This window comes from Vanellus vanellus (assembly GCF_965231255.1).
Source record: "Vanellus vanellus genome assembly, chromosome: 2".
Lineage (NCBI taxonomy): Eukaryota > Metazoa > Chordata > Aves > Charadriiformes > Charadriidae > Vanellus > Vanellus vanellus.
In genome coordinates, this window is record NC_138906.1 from 116,782,452 (window position 1) to 116,803,485 (window position 21,034).

Here is a 21,034-nt window from a genome sequence, read left to right on the forward strand (position 1 = left end):
CCAAGGTAAATAACTAAGCCATACACTATACAGTCTGTCTTGATTGTTCCACTTCATTTTCTACATGAAGCCTTAACTCCTCAAAAGATAAAGAATAATGGAATGAACTGTGCGTTCTTGGCCTAACAGAGCTTGAAGTAACATAATCTCTCTGCAAAATGAGATGGGAAAGTCTGAAGTCTGGTAATCTGGGAGTCCAGAAATCAGCCTTCAAACTATACCTTATCTTCCAAAAAAAACCAGGTAACAAGGGATAACAGGTATCACATAAGGGAATCCTCAGTACCAAGACATCCAGAAAACATAAAATTCTGGTTAGGGCAGTGGAAATTCAGAAATTCTATATTATTCTCTCGCATTATGATAAAGTCAACATGCAACACTTGAAATTTCAGACACAATCCCAACTGCTAAAGAATCCCCACCCCTTTGCTGGAGTAAGAAACAGAATGAGCACTTGTTCATTCACAGATGTTTTCCACAGGGAGAACAAGTCAATGCAGATTAGTACAGGTTAAAGGGCGTAATGCTGAAGAAAATCAAGAAGATAAATTCATTCAATGGTCCTAGGTTAGAAAGAGATTTAGACTAATTAAAAAAAAAAAGGAGTGAAAAATCAGTCTCCAGTAAGCAGACAAATTCCAACTGCTAGAATAATGGACAAGATTGGGCTGTGAGTTTGATGTTATTCCTGCCAAAAATGACATGCCCTCAGCTTTATTTAGTTTCAGTCACCATTTGGATGAGCTAGAATATTCTTTTTTTGTGCCTCACTAAATATTTTAGCTTCTTGGGAGAAGAAGCATTTCATTAACAATGTCAGAATAAAGTTCAACAAAAATTCAATAATTATTTTAAGGATACTTACCAGGCTGCAATCTTATTTTAAAGATTTGTGTGTCTTCTTTCAAACCAGGAAGAGTAACCTTCATATTAAAGGTCTAATGAAAAGAATATTTTAAATATTAACCTTAAACAAAACCAGATCATAAATTATGTCACATAGTCATGTCAATTCACATGTACGTAGATTTCAGAAGTCTATCCAAATTTTCTTGCACTGCTACATAAATCAAGATTTTTTTTCCTGTGCTAAGACCTATCTTTTTCATGTTGTTATTCCCAGAGCCGTTCCATCCAGGATTTACATGTTAAACTACATGGTTCCGAAATCATTAAAAGCAGCTATCATAACTTGTGGTGTCCTGCTTAGAGGGTGTTTAAGTGGGAAAAAAAAACATATCCGTTCCCAAAAAAAGTAGTTTTAAAGAAAGGGTCTGCAAGTTCTGTGTTCATTATTCCTTAGCTAATTGCCTGAAGCAAGGCACCACAATTACTATCCATCTCATCTTTGAATAGGGCTGTAAGAAAAACAACTGCTGTAGACCTGCATCACTAAAACTGATTTTCACATTAAAATCAGAGAATGAAGCAGTCTAATCAATAGTCTTAAAAGCACCAACTTAAAAAAAAACTATTGCACTGTTGATGATCTTAAAGGTCCCTTCCAACCTAGATGATTCTATGATTACATATTTTATATATTTGATATTTGAGAATATTTAGTTGTAATTCATTAATTGTCATTTTTACATGTTCAGAAATGCTGCCTCTGGAAAGGTTTAGTTTCATAATCCTGGCTTACGCCTTTCCCATGCCTGACAGGGTATGTGCCACATTAACACCTTGTAGTTTGGACAAAAACCATCAGGCAATTCTTTTGGTTTGCTGGGTAAGAGAAGCAGAAAGGCCTGGGGAGGTTCATCACAACTGCAGTCACATCAAACATGAGCCCCCCAGCTGATGGCTGCCCACACAGCCAACATTCTGTTGTCCCACCATCCTGCTTTTTGCCATTATTTTTCATTATCATCCTGAACAGTCTATTTTTCATATACGTTAGAACCGCTACTTTCATTGCCAGTTCCTTTATTGTCTCTGACATTTTATGCAATTAAGCAACACGAGACTATTACTATGGTATGGTATTATTTCTGTACCGGAGGTTCCTTAAATGACTCTTGGTCTTGCCCCTCACCAAATTTACGTCTTGTTACAGCCTGGCACTTTTGTTCCTACACACTTTATTTCCCATAATCTGCCTTTATCTTCTGTCATTATCCTTGCCTGTCACCTTAAATTCTGAGCTTTACCTACAAAACTTATTGCATTTGGCACCCTCCAGTTTTCAGTAAGCACGTATATGCTCTCTTTTCTTTTTACACACCTTTCCACCAGCAACAATATTTGTTTTTTTCTAAGCTAAAATATCAACAGTATAATGAGGTATCTTCAGTTACATCAGTTCCTAGCATTGTCTTTACTATGCTGGACTGCAAAACTAAATGAAAGGATTAGGACCTGGTTAGAATACTGTGTAAATATGCCATACACATGATTTTTATTTATTCTTTTTTTAAATCCTCAAATCTATTATTTATCACAAACATTAAGATCTGTTTTATGAAAGAAATCTTTTTAGCATGTAAGATAGGTTTTTGTTTTTACAGTAAATTAGCAGCTTGATTAGGTGCTGAGAATGCATCAGTAACACAGTTGATTTGGATGACATATTTGCTACAGAGGTGAAAAAAGTATTTTGGAAATGTCTAGAGAAGCTCGAGTATTACCACATATATTAACTGCTACTACTCATCATCTCAACTACAAGAATGAAATATTTCACTGCTCCCTATGCTATTTCAGCACCAGTTTAAACTAAGACAACTGATTCAGCATGCCGGGTACACTCTACCACACAGCCATGCGTTGCTCAGCCCCTCCAGCTCCAGTCTCACCAGCTAACAGACTGCAGCTGTGGGAAAGACATACTGCTCCAGGTAGAGCTGTAAAAGATCATCTGAAAATATCCCAAGAAATACCCGTAGTCATTACTGTAGGTCAAACTTAGATAACACTACGTGATAATCTATTTTACACAAATATTATTTGCTCCGTGGTTTTGTTTTTTAAAAGATATGTTACTTCAAGTTTAAATTGATCAGCCTACCTTGCCCTGGCAACTATTTATACAGCCTCTGGCAGTGACACCCTTAATGACACACTTCGTTCCTGCAGTTACTTCTCCATACTTCAATGTCAATCCACTAGAAAAACACATAGAAAACAAACGAGAATCAATTTAAAAATAAACACAGTGTTCTGATATACAAGATGCTTTCAGATACTCTTATGGAAATAAAAGCAAAATGCCAGTTAATTTATGTCAAAAGTATCCAGTATATCACGCAGAGAAAACCCAATGAATTACTGTATTAGTGTCACATGAAGAAAGGACAAAAAAAGTAACAAACAAAAAAAGAGAAAAAAAAAAAGAGATGGTTGAGTTACCTAGCTTCAAGAATTGGTTTCATGCAAGTTGCCAACTGTGTTGCATGACCAAATTCATCCTGTAATTCCAAAGGAATATTAAAAGGTACTCCAACTCGAAAAGGAAGCTCCAAAAGACCCACTGAAAACTTCTCTGGTTTGCCCTCTAAGAGAAAAGAATAATACATTTTTAGAAGGAATTATGTGTGTTCATCGGCTTTTTCTTAATTAAGGCTGCAATTAAGTCAAGTGGTTTTCATCCACAAAGTAAATAGGCTGTTCAGAATACCGGTTTAACCAAAATCATGGTTTATTGATTGATCCTTTTTTTCATTAACATAAAAACAATAGTTAAAACATAATAGCAGATTAACAGGGCAGCCAAACCTTCCCAAGTACTTAGAACATTGATACAGCACCTGAAAGTGGACCAGTTCCTTATGGACAGCTTTTCTTAAACATTTAATTACTTTAATTCTGTTCAAATAAAATCATTCATGCAACAAAACATTTTTATTCTATAGCTATCCCAAATTTGAGAGATAAAGATGAGTAATGATGAGTATTTGAAAAAGAAATCTTGAGTGCATCTTTCCTGTGAAATCTGTCCCCGTTACACTGCCTCTAATTAGGCGCTAAAAGATGAGACCAAACAGAGCAGTAAAAATGGGAGCTTGTAAATCAGAGTAATGATTTCTGGAATCAAACTGTCTTGGCCAAGTAGCCTTTGAAAAAAAGAAGCAATACAGTGCTGAGCTAAATGGTAGATAAATATCCTATCAAATTATTTTGGACTCAACACCTACTTTCACTACCTACAGGTCTCATTATCAGGGAGCTTCTTTTGCACAAGAGGTGTGAAAATCATGGGGTGGGGAAGGAAAATGCTACCTTGTATTAGCCAAAATTATGTCAATGGTTACAACAAAAAGAACTCACCCTTCAGCGTTTACAATTTTATTTACAAGTGAATGGCAGAACTGTGAAATGAATTGGTAAAATAACAGTAAAAGAACTTCTGCACTGTCAAAGTGAATAACTACCAAAAGAATGTGTCTGAATTACGAACACAAAACTTATAGATTAACTTAGGAAGTTCAGTTTTAACCAGTATTTATAATGATTTTTTTGGTTACCAACAAGAACTGTAAACACTGAGCAACATCGTGCTGTTAGAGAAATAAAATAATTTGTTTCTCAGACAAAAAAAAAGCTATTGATTTCAGTTTAGATCTTAATTCTTCTTTTCTGGATTTTTAGCATCTATATACATAAAAGGTCACAAAAATGTTAATATATTGGAATATCAAGTGTGAGGATTTATGGCTGCCTCTGAGAAAACACAAAACATTGCAAAACTACTTAAAATATTCACTTTTCAAGACTTAAAATATTAAAAATATCAATTTATCTTCTGTCTAGATAAAAAAGCAGCAACAGATAGCAAAAATTGCTTTCAGTACTTCTTGTGCTAAGAACACCAAATCATTAGGTCCTTATATTTTTAGAGTGTATATTCCTTTTGGAGGAGATTTGTTCATTTCAATTGTTATGGCTGAAGGAACCTTTAACTGAAGGCTGCCATGCTGGGGAAAACCACAATACTATTGAAAAAAGAATTTTTAGAATACAGAATGTAACTTTGCAATGTTTAAGAGTCCCTTTTTGCTTTGATAAACAGAGATAAAGAAGAAGCAGACAAGGTTCATTTACATATTCCTTCAGAGAAAGATTTCTCTTTTCTTTTCTTGGAACTTCATGGCAGTATCTTGAGACTTCAATGCCAGGTTTTCAGATGCACGTTTAAATAATTATTCTTTTCAAGTAATGCCAAATATTTTTTCTGTTTAATCATACAAGAATACCTCTTTCTATTCTGCCAATAATACTTTTGCAGAAGCTTTTAGAATATGCTATGAACTCTTTTCTGCCTAAAGGGTTTGCATTCAAAACCTCTAGTTTTGAGGAAAAAACAGGACGCTACTGAAAGCATCTATTTTTTCTTGATCTTCTGGAAACAGATGCTAGGTCTACCTCCCAAACTTGTGATTAAAATATCCATTTTAATATTAAATGGAAAGGAAGTAGTAGGCTTTTGTCTTCCCCCCTCCTTATCCCACTTGTAGATAAAGTTCATAGAATGGTTGAGGTTTGAAGGGTTCTCTGGAGGTCATCTTGTCCAACCCCCCTGGCTCAAGCAGGGCCACCTAGAGTCAGCTGCCCAGGAACTTGTCCAGACAGCTTTTGAACAACCCCAAGAATGGAGATGCCACAACCTCTTGGACAATCTGTGCCAGTGCTCAGTCACCCTCACAGTGAAGTGTTTCCTGATGTTCAGAGGGAACCTCCTGTGTTTCAGGTTGTGACTATTGCCTCTGACCCTGTCACTGAAGAGAGCCTCCCTTCAGGTATTAATGGGCATTGATAAGATCCCCATGAATCTTCTCTTCTTCAGGCAGAGCAGCCCCAGCTCTCCCAGCCTTTCCTCATACTAGAGATGCTCCAGTCCCTTCATCATCTTCATGGCCCTTTGCTGGACTCTCTCTAGTACGTCCATATCTCTGTGTTGTAACGTGATGTGCCCAGAACCGGACACAGTACTCCAGTTGCTGCCTCAACTGTGAGAAGTAGAGACAATTGATTGCCTCCATCAATGTGCCAGCAACACTCCTAATGCAGCCCGAGATTGTTGTCCTTCTTTGCAGCAAGAGCACATTGCTCACTCACGTTTACCCTGTTGTCCCACCAGGACCCTCAGGTCCGTTTCTGCAAAGCTGCTTTCCAGTTGGTCAGACAACAGCCTGTAAAGGATCCTGGGCTTGTTCTTCCCCTGGTGAAGGACTCTGCACTTCCCCTTGTTGAACTTCATGAGGTTCCTGTCAGAGCCCATGTGTCCAGCATGCTGAGGTCCCTCTCGATGGCAGCACAACACTCTGGTGTATCAGCCACTTTTCCCAGTTTTGTGTCATAAGCAGACTTGCTGAAGGTACAGTCTGTCCCATCATCCAGAGCGTTAATGAAGACATTAAACAGGGTCAGACCCAGTATTGACCCTATTGACCCCTGTGGTAACCACTAGTTACTGGTCTCCAACTAGACTTTGTGCTATTGATCACCACTCTCTGGGCTCAGCTGTTCTGCCAGGTATCCATCCACCTTGCTGTCTGCTCATCCAGCTCTTAGGTCACCAGCTTCTCTATGAGGATCTTATGGGATACAGTGCTGAAAGCCTTACTGAAATCTAGATAGACAACATCCACTGCTCACTCTTCATCCACCAAGCTAGTAACTTCATCATAGAAGGTTATCAAGTTGGTCAAGCATGAATTCTCCTTAGTGAATTCATGCTAACTACATCCTTCATGTGCCTGGAAATGGTTTCCGGGATTAGTTGCTCCATCACCTTCCCAAGGATCAAGACAAAGCTTGTAGTTCTGTGGGTCCTCCTCCTTGCCCTTCTTGAAGATAGGAGTGACATTTGCTTTCCTCCAATCATCAGGCAGTTCCCCCAATCACCGTGATTATTCAGTTACTGACAGTGGCCTCACAATGACATCAGCCAGCTCTGTCTGCCTCATGCATGCACCCCATTATGGCCCATGGACACATGACCAGTTGCTCGGGTATTCCCTGACCTGGTCCTCTTCAACCAAGGGTATATCTTCCTTGCTCCACACCTTCCACTGGTCTCTGGGGACTGAGATTCCAGAAGGTCTATTTTGCTAGTAAATATTGAGGCAAAGGAGGTGTTCAGTATCTCAGTCTTTTTCATGTCCTGTGTCCCCTGCCTCATTCAACAGAGGGCTCATGTTTACCCCAGTCCTTTTGTCACCTATGTATTTATAGAAGCCCATCTTGTTGCCTTTGATATCCCTTGCCAGGGATTCCAGTTTGAACTCCAGTTGGACTTTGGCTTTCCTAACCCCATCCCTGTGTGCTTGGATAGTTACTTTGTATTCCTCCCAAGGTTACCTGTCCCTGCTGCCACCTTCTGTATACTTCTTTTTTTGTTTAGAGTTTTGCCAGGAGCTCCTTGTTCATCCATGTAGACGTCCTGGCATTTTTGCCTGACTCCTTGTGCATTGGGATGGACTAGACATGAGCTTGGAGGAGGTGATCTATGAATATTAACCAACTCTCTTGGGCCCCCTGTCCATCCAGGGCCTTATCCCATGGAACTCCACCAGGCAGATCTTTGAGGAGGATGAAGTCTTCTCTCCTGAAGTCTGGGGTTGTGAGCTTCCTTTTTTCCCTTCTCCCTTTCACAATCCTGAACTCTGCTATCTCACGGTCACAGCAGCCAAGGCTGCCTTCAACCTTCACATTCGCAATGACTCCCTCCTTGTTTGCGAGTATGAGATCCAGCAGAGCACCTCTCTTTGTTGGTTCCTCTATCACTTGAGTGAGGAAGTTGTCACTGATGTACTTCAGGAACCTCCTGGATTGCTTATGCCCTGATGTGTTGTCCCTCCAGCAGATATCAGGGTGGTTGAAGTCCCCTACAAAGACCAGTGCCTATGAACATCATTGCTTCTGGCTGTCTGCAGAAGGCCTGATCCACTTGTCCTTCTTGGTCAGGTGGCCTATGGTAGACACCCACTACAGTGTCATCCATACTGGTTTGCTCTTTAATCCTCACTCCTGAAATGCCCCAGTTGGCCCATCAGCCATCCCCAAGCACAAGTCCATGCATTCCAGATGTTCTCTTCACATCTTCACATGAAGGGCAACTTCACGTCCTTCTCTTCCTGGTCTGTCTTTCCTAAAGAGCCTGTATCCATCGCAACATTCTAGTCATGTGAGTCATCCCAACAAGTCTCCATGATTCTAGCAAGATCACAGCCCTGCTGTCTCTAGCTCATCATGTTTATTCCCCATGCTGCATGCACTAGTGTACACTCAGTTCAAAAAGGCACCAAAGCACCCTGATTTCCCAGAAAGAGTTTGGGGGATTCCTCCCAACAGTGCCTTGTAGGCATTTCCTTGCATACATGCAAATACTGGATGTGAGCCCACTTCAACCCTATTTTGTTGATTTTGTGATTTTGTTGATCTTGTGATTTTTCTGTCGCATCACTCCAGGCCCTTTGCTGTCAACCATGTCCATCACTCTCTCATAGGGCTGCTGGTAACTCCCTTCCTCCTCTGTCATTCCTTGTTTAATTTCGGCTTGATTTATGCCACTTCAGAAAAAGGCAACTGGCAGCATGGCAAAAGGGCTGAACAAAACTTTTCCTTTTGAACTGGAGACTGAGAGCCAGAGACCAGAAGACGACCTATTTTTTTAATGTATGTAGGCCACAAATTTTTTGATTACTACATACAAGCACACTTACACAAGAGAATGAGTGTTGGTGATAAGACAGAGCAGGGGATGTATAATCCGTAGTTAGAATGTATTTTTGCAAATTAATTTAGCAAGTAAATAACTACAGATTAATTATGTACAGAAACAAAGCTAGACTTTTTTTTTAAATGCTATGAAATTTCATTTACAGGTAACATATTACTCCTGTATAATTTAAAAATTAATTGTATTCCGTATTTCTGGACAGAAAGACCAACTTCAAACTAGTCTACATCTTTACCCTTTTTCATAAATATATACCTATTTTCCCTGGAACTGAAATCTTTTCAGCAAAAAGAAATAAAACTTCTTCAAAGAAAGGCTTATAAAAAGAAACTAACCAGCCACTGACAGATAAATTCACACAAATCAATTAGGAAATAAAATTAACACCTTAGAGGATGAAAGAAATGGGACTAGCGAGGCTGCAGCAGAAATATGATTTAATCATATACTGTATATCTTACGGTCTTCAACAGTGTCATTAAAATCGGTATCCACAAATTTTCTGGGGAAGATATGATCAGTCACATACTATTTCAGGCCACAGATATACATATCAGAGTGTATGGCAAGAGAGAGTAACATCAGATATATTTAACTGTTTCTATTTTGGTATTCCAGTAATTATTTTATGATGGTTAATCCAAAGATACACACCCATTATAACTGAATGAGAATTTAGTTTTGCATAGGATTCTTCTTTTAATTAAAACAGAGACTTCAATCTCAACATGCTTATTTTAAATGTGTAACCTGTTTTTGAATGAGTTTCTCTCTGTGGTTTATGTACGAAAGTTGGCCTAATGAATACTAGTGTTATGAAAGAATATTTATGCCAATGGCATGAAGAAAAACAGTGATTCTAATTAAGTAGAAGTTATTTTTAATAAGTACATTTAGGAAAGTTCACATCAGGGAAAAGCTTTTGATTCCATCAACATTTTACTTTTTTATAAAACAGACTGTATAGCAGAGCCAACACCTTACAGGTGAGATCAAAACCTATTAAACAAAAAATTACTTTTTCCTGAATCTACTTCATATCTGACATGCAAATGTTACTTTTCAGTGCTGAAAAGTACATCTCAACTAAAACATCAATAATTTTGATATACAATGAATCAAATAGAAATACTAAAAATAAAATAAAATTGGCATGACTAGAATTCTTACCTATAATAGTAAATTTAAATATTTTAGATGGTAGAGGCCTTCCTGCATAAGTGTCTGCATTACTTTCATTCAATACTACTTGCAGTTTCAAAGTGTAGTTCCCAAGTTTCTGAAGATTTTCTAAACAGAAATACAAATACAATTAGAAAGCAAAAACATATTATAAAGAAACTGAAAATATTGCATATGTGAACTTACCCATTTTTTTAAACCAGTATGGCCATTTGCCTCCATGCTGACTGATATGGGAAATTATTTCTTTATTCCCTGTAGGTGCTGAAAAACAAACAATTCGCTACATGTATTTCAATTTCACACCATAATTCTTCATTTTTTCAAGTATTACTATCACTCATTATTAAGCATTACTACTAAATCTAATAAATATAAATTCAGCTTCACAATTATCACAACCACAGCCAAAAAAAAAAAAAAATAATTCCCTACCTAATCCCATTTTAATTAAAAATTGCTAGCCTCAGACACATTAAACAGAAAGCAGCAGGGTTGTAAAGCTGAATTTTATCAGCTCTTCGGTTATATGTTCCCCGTTAAGTCTGAGCAGTTGTAGGCTGTGCACTCCACACTGGCAACTGATCAACTTGACAAACGACCATAACAAATTACCTTAAATGGGAGCAACAGTAAAAACATACAGTTGACTTAATGTTTAATTGAGGAAAAAAGAACATTCCTTTTTTGCTCCAAATTACTGTATCTGTCTTTAAAAATACTTCTGCAGCATTAAGACGCATCCAAAAAGAGAACACACTGAAACTCTGAGGCAATTTTTTAGTGCTTGATTCTATAACTTCTATAACTTCTGATGAAGTCAAGTCAATGGATGAGTTTGCCTTAGTTGATGAGGACTGGGTCAGAGACCAGTTAAGCAACCTGGACATCCATAAATCAATGGGTCCAGATGGGATGCACCCGCGGGTGCTGAAGGAGCTGTCTGAAGTCATTGCTGGACCACTCTCCACCATCTTTACCAAGTCTTGGGAAACGGGCGAGGTGCCTGAGGACTGGAGGAAAGCAAATGTCACTCCAGTCTTCAAAAAGGGCAAGAAGGAGGACCCGGGTAACTATAGACCGGTCAGCCTCACCTCCATCCCTGGGAAACTGATGGAACAGCTTATCCTTGGTGCCCTCTCAAGGCATATCAAGGATAAGAGGGTTATTAGGGGCAGTCAGCATGGCTTTTCCAAGGGGAAGTCATGCTTGACCAACCTCATAGCCTTTTATGAGGAAATAACGAGGTGGATGGATGATGGCAGAGCGGTAGATGTGGTCTACCTTGACTTCAGTAAAGCATTTGACACGGTCTCCCACAGCATCCTCATGGCTAAACTGAGGAAGTGTGGACTGGATGACCGGATAATTAGGTGGACTGCGAACTGGCTGAAGGAGAGAAGCCAGAGAGTCGTAGTCAATGGGGCAGAGTCCAGTTGGAGGCCAGTAACCAGTGGAGTGCCTCAAGGGTCGGTACTGGGGCCCATATTATTCAATATATTCATCAATGATTTAGATGAGGGAATTGAGTGTACTATCAGCAAGTTTGCTGATGACACTAAGCTAGGAGGAGTGGCTGACACGCCAGAGGGCAGTGCTGCCATCCAGAGAGACTTGGACAGGCTGGAGATTTGGGCAGGGAATAACTTAATGAAATACAACAAGGGAAAGTGTAGGGTCCTACATCTGGGCAGAAACAACCCCAGGTTCCAGTATAGGATGGGGAGCTACCTGTTAGAGAGCAGTGTAGAGGAAAGGGACCTGGGGGTCCTGGTGGACAGCAGGATGACCATGAGCCAGCACTGTGCCCTTGTGGCCAAGAAGGCCAATGGCATCCTGGGCTGTATTAGAAGGGGGGTGGTTAGCAGATCGAGAGAGGTCCTCCTTCCCCTCTACTCTGCCCTGGTGAGACCGCATCTGGAATATTGTGTCCAGTTCTGGGCCCCTCAGTTCAAGAAGGACAGAGAGCTGCTGGAGAGAGTCCAGCGTAGGGCAACTAAGATGATTAAGGGAGTGGAGCATCTCCCTTATGAGGAAAGACTGAGGGAGCTGGGTCTCTTTAGTTTGGAGAAGAGGAGACTGAGGGGTGATCTTATTAGCGTTTATAAATATATAAAGGGGGAATGTCATGAGGATGGAGCCAGGCTCTTCTCAGTAGCAACCAATGATAGGACAAGGGGTAATGGATTCAAGCTGGAACACAAGAGGTTCCACTTAAATTTGAGAAGAAACTTCTTCTCAGTGAGGGTGACAGAGCACTGGAACAGGCTGCCCAGGGAGGTTGTGGAGTCTCCTTCTCTGGAGACATTCAAAACTCGCCTGGACGCCTTCCTGTGCAACCTCATCTAGGTGTTCCTGCTCCGACAGGGGGATTGGACTAGATGATCTTTTGAGGTCCCTTCCAATCCCTAGCATACTGTGATACTGTGATAACCTAAGATAAATACAGGAATAATATTTATTGTTTGAAACTTCAAGAGACAATAATATATTTGGTTTTCAAAATATAATTTAGAATAAATACAGAATGTGACTCCAATAAGACTATATGGAATAAACATGCCATAAAAATATAATTGTTCTATAGCGAAGTACAACTGTCTCATCCTGTTCTTGCACCAAATTGCATACTTAAGATAAAGTAAGAGCTTTCAATTTTCTTAGGCATATTTCTTTGAATGAGTAATTCTGGAAGTACCGGGTTATTAAAATAAATGTTGATGGTGTTTTGTAGTAAGATCTAATTCAGTTTTCTATATCGGGGGTTTTTCCACCTTTGGTAGTTACTAACACTGAGAAAACAGACCTTATCAAGTGAGTGCAGTTTTCCTATTGCAGTGTCAACTGCCACCAAGTTAAACTAAAAGTGCCTCCGTATTATGCAAGGTGCACACCTTTCTTCTTATATCGCCCTAATATAGATGATTTAAGGTGGAAATTCATCTATAGGAAGTGAGAAAAGTTAATATTTCTGTGCGTAGTGATACAGAAAAGATAACCATAAAACAAATGGGATCCTGGAAGAGAACAAATGAGAAAACCTTGGCTTTTAAAGGCAGGGTTGTTATGTTCTGATATTAACTTCTGAAAGAGGAGACAATCCCAAGAGTAGTTCTGCACAAGAAAGTTAACAGGTATGTCCAATGTTGTTGTTGTGGTCTCTGTGACAAAAAACATCCTGATGTTTTATATGAGCAACAAACTAAATTATTTCATTGAAGCCACATGCAAAGACTTAGAACTTTCTTGGGAATTTCTCCATTTTTTCCTTTGGTAGAGGAAAATCCCTTCAAACACTTTGTGTTAGATGTGATTAATGAGCTTTCCTCTGTTGGTTTACTAGAAAGCAGCATTAGGACTTCCTAACCATCATGTTCTTTTCTTGACACTTTCACACAAACATATTTATGAATATTACCAGTATCCCTACAACCACTGAGATATGGAAGGCTGCACTTGGTGCAAACTGTGTGTACCACAAACAGCACAGGAAATTAAGTTTCTATAGACACAGTAGAGTTTTGCAAAAAATACAAACTTGAGGCTAAATTATTTTAATTTGGTTATAGATATAACATAACTAAACGTCCCTGCTATGGTATAACATAAATCCATGGAGAGTACCGACAGAGGAAAAACATCTGTCATCTTTTTTTCAAATGACATATCAATAGCCGATAGCCATAGCTTTCCTGAACTGGGAGAATTCAACGGTGCATGTGAGAGACAGACGTATCTGAACAGCATCTCCCATTGTGGTTTACAGAAGAGATAGCAAGATAATTGCTTGGTCAGAAGAACAGTCAACTAAGTTTTAAAAGAAATACTTCAGTGATGAAAATAGTTTGGCTGAAGAGCTCAAAAACTTGAAAAGATGCCTCACTATTGCCACAGATTGCCACAGCACCTACTTGAGTATTTTAACAGAGATACCAGCAATTTAATTGAGTAATCAGGAGTGATTTAAAAATAATATTCTGAAATAAAAATGCTTATTTCTCAGGCTCACCTTAGACAAGAACCACCCAGGCATGACTTAAAAAAAAATTTCCCCAGAACCCATATCCCAGTTGTCTTGCCAGCCCTCACTTCCCTTGTCCAAACCTTGGACAAGGTGCTCCTGCCATGGCCCAGACAAGAAGTTTCTCAGAGCCTAGTTCTCCTGCTACCCCACCCTTTCCTTTGGCAGCTCCTTTTATTCCTACCAGACCCCTTGACTTTATCATTTCTCTTAATCCTAATTCAAACCCTAATCTTGAATTGAACCTTCTATAAGGCTCCCCAGTAACAGACCAGATAAGAAGTTTCCCATAGCTCAACTCTCTTGGCAGTCCACAGTATATTTTGTCAGGTATTCCACTCTTCAAAAGAGAAGAGAAACTTTTTGTACATTGTAAGAAATTTGCTGTTGGCCTTCATAAGGGTGTAAACACTTTAGTACAACTGAGAACTTTATATTATAAAAAAAGACTAGGGGGTTGAGTTTGACAGGTATGCCATACCCAAACTGTCACTTACAGGACTTATTAATTGTTCTGGTGAAGAACCGGGAGATTACACTAGTGGTTTCTAAATTGACTAGAGACAAAAGTTAAGACAGGAGGCTGTAAAAACAGTTATAAGTACAAATTTCCACCAATGAATCAAAGTGGTCAGGAGACACAAAAGCTCCGAAGATAGACTTTTAAGTGATCAGAGGCAAAGGGCAAACTTAGTTTTATTTCTCCTAATAACACCATGCCTCTTTCAAGTTTATACAGCCTGAAGTCTGGATGGTCTGCCTTAGTTAAGGTTGCAAAACACTGATTTGTCACCCAGGCTGTTGGCAAATACAATCTGATAAACTGTATTACGTGAGCATGTTTTTTTCAAATCCAATTTTTCATCCCCCAGCACACTCAGTACCTTGGACAAGGGACATGCACAGCAGATAGTCCCCATGCAAGTGCCATTAAAATACCATCTGTAGTCTTATGACATGTATGCTGAACCGAAGCTAAGATACTTCCATTTGGTTTCGTTTGACATATATGACTTCAGTAACCTCAGGGCTTCAGAAAGGTGTTTTTACAACTCTTATCAAATAAAGGACTTTCCTATTGTACATGGGAAGAAGGCAAACAAGATTTTAAGTTTCTGTAAATTTCAGATATATTTGACGTATGCAGGATTGGAGTTTTTAGAGAATTTAAGTGTTCTAATTCTGTGTTCAACACGCAATTGAGTAATTTCAGCTGCCTCCGAGATAATGCAATTCTTCAACAAATGCAACATAAGAATATCAAGTGATGCATCCATAAAATGGAAACCACTAAACAGTAACGCACAAGAAACTTGTTTTTTTTTAAAATTGTGAAGTCACTTTACATTAGATACTAAACAAGTCTGGTCCCTACTTTTATGCAGCTCATGTGAATTGCTATGTTAATTACAGAAACATTATCCATTTTAACCGTGTTCTTATGCTTATTAAGTAGCCAGCCTGGAATTGACAGGCCCTCCTTAGAAGTGACAGAAGTTGTAATCTAAACATAGCATTAAGACATTAAACATTTGGCATTGAAGCCATTGTCATTTCATGAAATGTGGCTTTACAGTACTATATGCTCTGATGGGACATTGTCCTTAAAATTAACAGCTATATCCATCTACCAAATTCTAATACCTATTATATGTATATACACAAAGAAATACATTATGCATTTTTAAATTAATAAAGACTTAGTTAAATATAATGAAATACTCACAATGTAAAATAACCTTGAGTTCAACAAGAAGTTTCTTTGAACCTCCGTGGCTTGTACCTGGAAGTTTTTGCATTGCTTCTCCTTTTTTATTCAAAATTTCTATTCTTAATGCTCCTGTATTTAAAATGAAAAATTATGGACTTTTAAAACATGCTGTGTATTGTAAGTGATTGGAGATTTCTGTATGCTTGTTTTTTTAATAAAAGTGCATCATATATTTTTAAATTGACATTTTACTTTTTAGTATTTACAAGAAAAAATATACCTATTGGTGTACCAGCAAATCTTGTTTCATTTGGTAATAACTCATCTCCTTCAGGCCACGTCACTGATAATTTGTCAGGAAGCCTAGTGAAAAAGAAAGAATGAACAGTTTTTCTGTGAGTTAAAAAACAAGGTAATTTATCTTTAGTAGAATATACCCAAAGTTATTTTCTGGGGAAAAAAAAACCAAAACAACCCTGAACTATTTTTCTTTGTTTAGAGTTCTAGTTTGTTGTTTTTATCCCTACTGAAACAGCTGACTGCTTTCCCATTTGGAAACAAAACTGAACTTTTTTTTGTTCCTGAAGAAATACTAAAAGTGTTATTAGGAACTCCACAAGTTAATAGTTAGAATTTATAGCTTACCTTGCCATTTCATCCTCTATGTATTTTTTAACAGCTTTGTCAGACACTGTTCTGTCAAGTTTTGAGATTGGAATAGTTTTCATTTCACCATACAATGCCTGAGGTTCCTGAAAAAAATTGAGTGCAGTTATAAATACTCTGATTATAGTATGTCAGAGAAGAAGTATCTCTCTATTAAGGGACTAGACAAGTAGACATAACAAATACTACCTGGTGAAACCACAAGACACTGTTCTAAAATTCACTGGAATCACAAGGTTAAGAATGCATGCACAACATACTGCTGATACCAACTGTGATACTCTATTTCATATGAAAAATTTAAATAAATCAGATCATTGGCCTCAAATAATAAATTTAATATATTTACATTAAAACCAGTGTAACTAAGCAGTTTGATTATTTCTAGATTGGTGAATCTCAAAAAAATACCCTAATTTTCAACAGTTATTAAGTCGTTTAAATAAGTCCGACCCAGGATTATGTTTAAAGATTCTATAGGCATACTAGGTGTGTGAATTCTTTTTATATTTGTCTTACCAAAGCAATTTGAACCTCTCCTCCAGTGGCAAATATATCCCCATCATGGTCTCCATACAGAAAAAATTTCTCAATACTTCCATAGAATATTGGAAGAGTCTTAACAGTTTTCACCTGTAAAGAGAAAACAACAATTAATGTCAATACATTACTTCTGCATCAAATGTATAGTATTTGCCTTTTATAGGGTTCAAATGCTCTATTACAAAACAAACAAACAAACCCCCAACATCAGTGAGCAACTAACTTACCAGCTGTCCAGTTTTGTATGTTTTCCCATCCCACTCTATTGCAGCATACGTTGCCCAAGGGCTTTGCATTCTTTTGGATGGTAAATCAGTACGTGTAGTTATTCCTTTAAAGACTGTGAATTTTATCTGTTTGTCATATTTTTCATGACAGTCTTTGAGCCACAAAGCAAATTCTCTGTCAATTTTCATTCGCTGCTCCTATAAAAAGATTACAAAATAAATACATATTATTAATGATGTATTACAAAAATTAAATCTGACAACTTCAGAAGCACAAACAATTATAAGAGTACAGTGATACTGTACTCAAAAAAAAAAAAAAGGGATTCTTCAGCTTAAAAACACTAAAAAATTCTAGGAAAGCTACACTTCAAGCCAGAGAAAGTGTTTCCCCGAGCACCCATATTCCTCTATAAAGAGGATCTTTCCACAAAAACTGTCATATAACAACTAGATAAAGTCATTGTTTAAGAAAATAAAAGGAAAGAGACTAACTCTTAGTTTTTCAAATCTAAAGAGTCAGCTTTACTACTCGCTAAAACTGACAGAAGTGTCTGCTGTAACGTCCTGTAAAAGTATACAAGGTGGAAGTTCTTCAGAAACTGGGCAACATTCAGTGACATGAACAAATGACCAATGAGTAAAGGTTTCTATACCATATGCATTGAACTTTGCCAAGAAGAAATACTTAACAGAATAAAATTATTACCTGTCCATTGAAGATTCTCGTGAACAGAGTATTCTTATCTTTTAACTTCAGCTCCAGATCCATGAAAGTGAGTTTGTTTGTGCTGACCTGGAACTTATCATTAGTAAATAATGCACCAGAAATTCTGTTGTAGCATTCAATTGGTGCCAATCCTCTCTTCTTTGGAGGAGCACACCAGTCAAAACTTAAACAAAAGAAGACAGACATTAAAACTCTTTTTTATAAAGATATTATAGAAACAGACTGGTTTAGATTGTAGAAACAGATTACCACTTACTCGTCCACAGTTGTGTATGGTATTAATCTTCCATTCCAAAAACATTCAAAAATAGGCCTTTTTCCTCTGGCACCCTTTTCTACTATATAGCAGTCATCATCATCATCATCGTTTAATTCTTGATTAAAAAGAAGACAGTCTCCATGAATAAATTTATTTAAAAAACTAATATAATATAAAAAAACAGAGCAGTCTAAATTCAGGATTATCTCTATATACCAAGTTAGGCACAGTAACAGTACACGATATCAAGCTAGGTATATATAAAATCAGGAATTTCTTTTTCTGTTTGAGAAATACCATGCAAAAAAACCTAAAGAAATCTAAGAAAAAAAATTAATCAGGGATTGAATAATATTACCGAATCCAAAAATTTCAAATTTGAATAAATATTACTTTTTCCTCTTAGTTTCAACTGATGTTCTTCTAGTACCATAAAATCTTGTCACGATTAAACTCAAGATTTGTTTTGTCCAAAAAAAAGGAAAAAAATCACCAACACTAAGTATCTTAAAACCCTAGTATCTCAGAACTCATGAAGACCACATAAAACAAATTTTAAACTTAGACTACATGCTGTTCTCTGTGGTATTCTGATGTTAGAATCTCTTGAATCAAACTGCTGGTGTTTCATTACTTTCTCGTAACAAAGATCTAACAGTCAGGAAAGTGGAAATGTTTCAATCAGACTGCATTCCATGAGAGTTTATAGTTTGAGATCAGATGGTATTACATCAAAAATCAGGTTTACATGAAAGAGTTACCACAACTGCCAATTTGTTCATGGGATTTCTTCATCCAAAAGGATGTGAACTTTTCTGTTCTGCCACAACCCAAATCAGATAATAATTTACACTTCAATTTAAACTGTTCTGGTTTCTATTTCATTAAAACATTTAGAGAGTAGGATTGTCTATAACAGGACTGATAAGCAGCGAAACATTTCACTCACTTGATGGAAAACATGGATCATCGGGATATGTTTCTTTATCATACAGGAAGGGATGATAGCGGATGATCCCTTCCACTATACCTTCTCCTTCAACATGTGCCTTAAACTCAAAACTATCTGCTGCAGTATTTATATACAATGTCTGCATGTCATCTTTGATCTCCCTAAGATTGACAATTTTTGGTACTTTTCCTTTTTCAAACATTGAGATCTGAAAAAAAATAAAACAAGAGATGATTTTTCTTAGACCAAAAAACCTACAGTAATTAGCATTTGTGACATTTATCTTGTTGGCAAAATGCATTAGTTCCCATGCTGCAGTGATAAATCCTGCAGTCATAAACAGTATTACTTTTAAAAAATTAAATCACACACATATCTTAAAATGCTGCTGGAGTTCAAAAATCAATGATTAAAGAGAAACATGCACAATATGAAATAAGTTGCCATCAAAGAAGAATTTTGACTAATAAATATAAAACCTCTTACCTGGATGTCAATGTTGTTGAAAGGGCTTATGTCTTTTGTCACAGCATTGGTTTCATTTCCTTTTGGTCCATGGATATAATAGTGATAGATATGACTGAAATACATTTTAAATGAATAATAAATCTCAGAAAGTGACATCCAAAAATTGCACATTACAATTTTCAAAGATCTAAATTAACTCCTATTATTACTAAAATATAACTGGTCATTGCGTTGTTATAAATCAACTCCATGACAACATGTATATCTGGTACAGCATATTTACTAAAGGGAGTGAGTGACTCCTTCATGCACAATAAAAAATATAAAAATAATTAGAAACATTAAAAATTGGAAAATAATAAATGAGTGAAAAAAAAAGACTGTTACATGGTTACAGATCCTTTGCATCAACGTGCAGACTAATAAAACTACTGTAATTTGTTCTGCAGTCTGGAGAATAAAAAGAACTAGAGACAAAAAGCTTCCCATACATTGTTTCTGGTATCAGTTTTGTATTGGTCATCCAATAGTACCAGAAACGTTTAACAAACAATGACTATCCTTAAGTTATTTACAAAAAAGTAAAGACACCTCATTTTAATATAGGCAGCAGTCATGTATGTGAGCTGCATATTAGAAATTTTATTTGTAAACATTATTTTCTAATGGCACTTGTACTCATTTAAGAAAAATCCACACCGTGAGATAGATTAATCACTTTCATAGAAATATGAAGTTTGAGAAAACTGAGGAACTTAATTCCATTTTACTTCAACTTTTCAGCAATCTAGCTAATTCTTCCAACTTCAAAGACAGTCCTTAAACCTCAGGGTGGTGGTTTGCAGAAAAATTAGATTATACAAGTCAATGGGACTTGAATATATGAAGGAATTTAAATGCACCTGCAAGTGTTTATAATTGCTTTGCTTCTGACATCCACTGCACTAAATGCAATGCAAGTAGGACAAAAGCTCCTCATGGTTTCATTGCTCAGGACTTTAGAGCAGACTGGTATGCATTAGCATTTTGTCTGCATTTCTTCCAGACTTCAAAAGATGCTCTCATGGCCTTAAGACATAATTATTTTGGGAGTTCACGTCCCCTCCCTCCACTTCAATGCATCCAAAACAATATGAGGGCTGTGCTGTAGCCCATTAAAGCAGAATAAAACTGGTATCATGCACGTGTGGCAAAAGACATGGCAGAAGGGTATGTGGAGGTGCTTGAGGGGCAAAAGACCACTTCAGCTAAAACCGTGATGCAGGACTGTGTAGCACTGGGAAGATAAACCTGATTGGTTTTACTGTAATACCCTTGCATAATTGTACCTGGATTTCATCTCAAATGGAGGCAGTTCTTCCACTTCAAGACATTGCTGGAATGAACTAACACACAGCTAAGTGTGGATGTTCACCAGAAGAGCATGTAGAAGCTAATGAGGGACCTAAGTTATTTGTCAATGTAGATGTACCCTACATTTTCATGAGGTTAAAAAGGGTTTCACCCACAAGTTCTTACATGCAACACTGAACGCTGTTTTGTATAAGGTAATTCTAATTCTCATATTAAGTATTATCTATTATTATTAGATT

At 37.3% G+C, this 21,034-nt stretch overlaps 1 protein-coding gene across 1 annotated transcript in view; it reads right to left on the reverse strand.

Moving 5' to 3' along the window:
• The window catches only part of SMCHD1 (structural maintenance of chromosomes flexible hinge domain containing 1), a 93,693-nt gene that overhangs the window by 41,372 nt on the left and 31,287 nt on the right, over window positions 1-21,034 (reverse strand). Inside the window, exons 9-22 of the mRNA XM_082479587.1 lie at window positions 19,461-19,554; window positions 18,972-19,182; window positions 18,020-18,137; window positions 17,743-17,926; window positions 17,034-17,231; window positions 16,783-16,896; window positions 16,243-16,349; window positions 15,878-15,960; window positions 15,613-15,726; window positions 10,052-10,129; window positions 9,854-9,973; window positions 3,352-3,496; window positions 3,011-3,107; window positions 869-941 (exon numbers count right to left, since the gene is read on the reverse strand). Coding sequence (XP_082335713.1) covers window positions 869-941; window positions 3,011-3,107; window positions 3,352-3,496; window positions 9,854-9,973; window positions 10,052-10,129; window positions 15,613-15,726; window positions 15,878-15,960; window positions 16,243-16,349; window positions 16,783-16,896; window positions 17,034-17,231; window positions 17,743-17,926; window positions 18,020-18,137; window positions 18,972-19,182; window positions 19,461-19,554 — 1,736 coding nt within the window. The remainder of the gene's footprint in view (window positions 1-868; window positions 942-3,010; window positions 3,108-3,351; window positions 3,497-9,853; window positions 9,974-10,051; window positions 10,130-15,612; window positions 15,727-15,877; window positions 15,961-16,242; window positions 16,350-16,782; window positions 16,897-17,033; window positions 17,232-17,742; window positions 17,927-18,019; window positions 18,138-18,971; window positions 19,183-19,460; window positions 19,555-21,034) is intronic.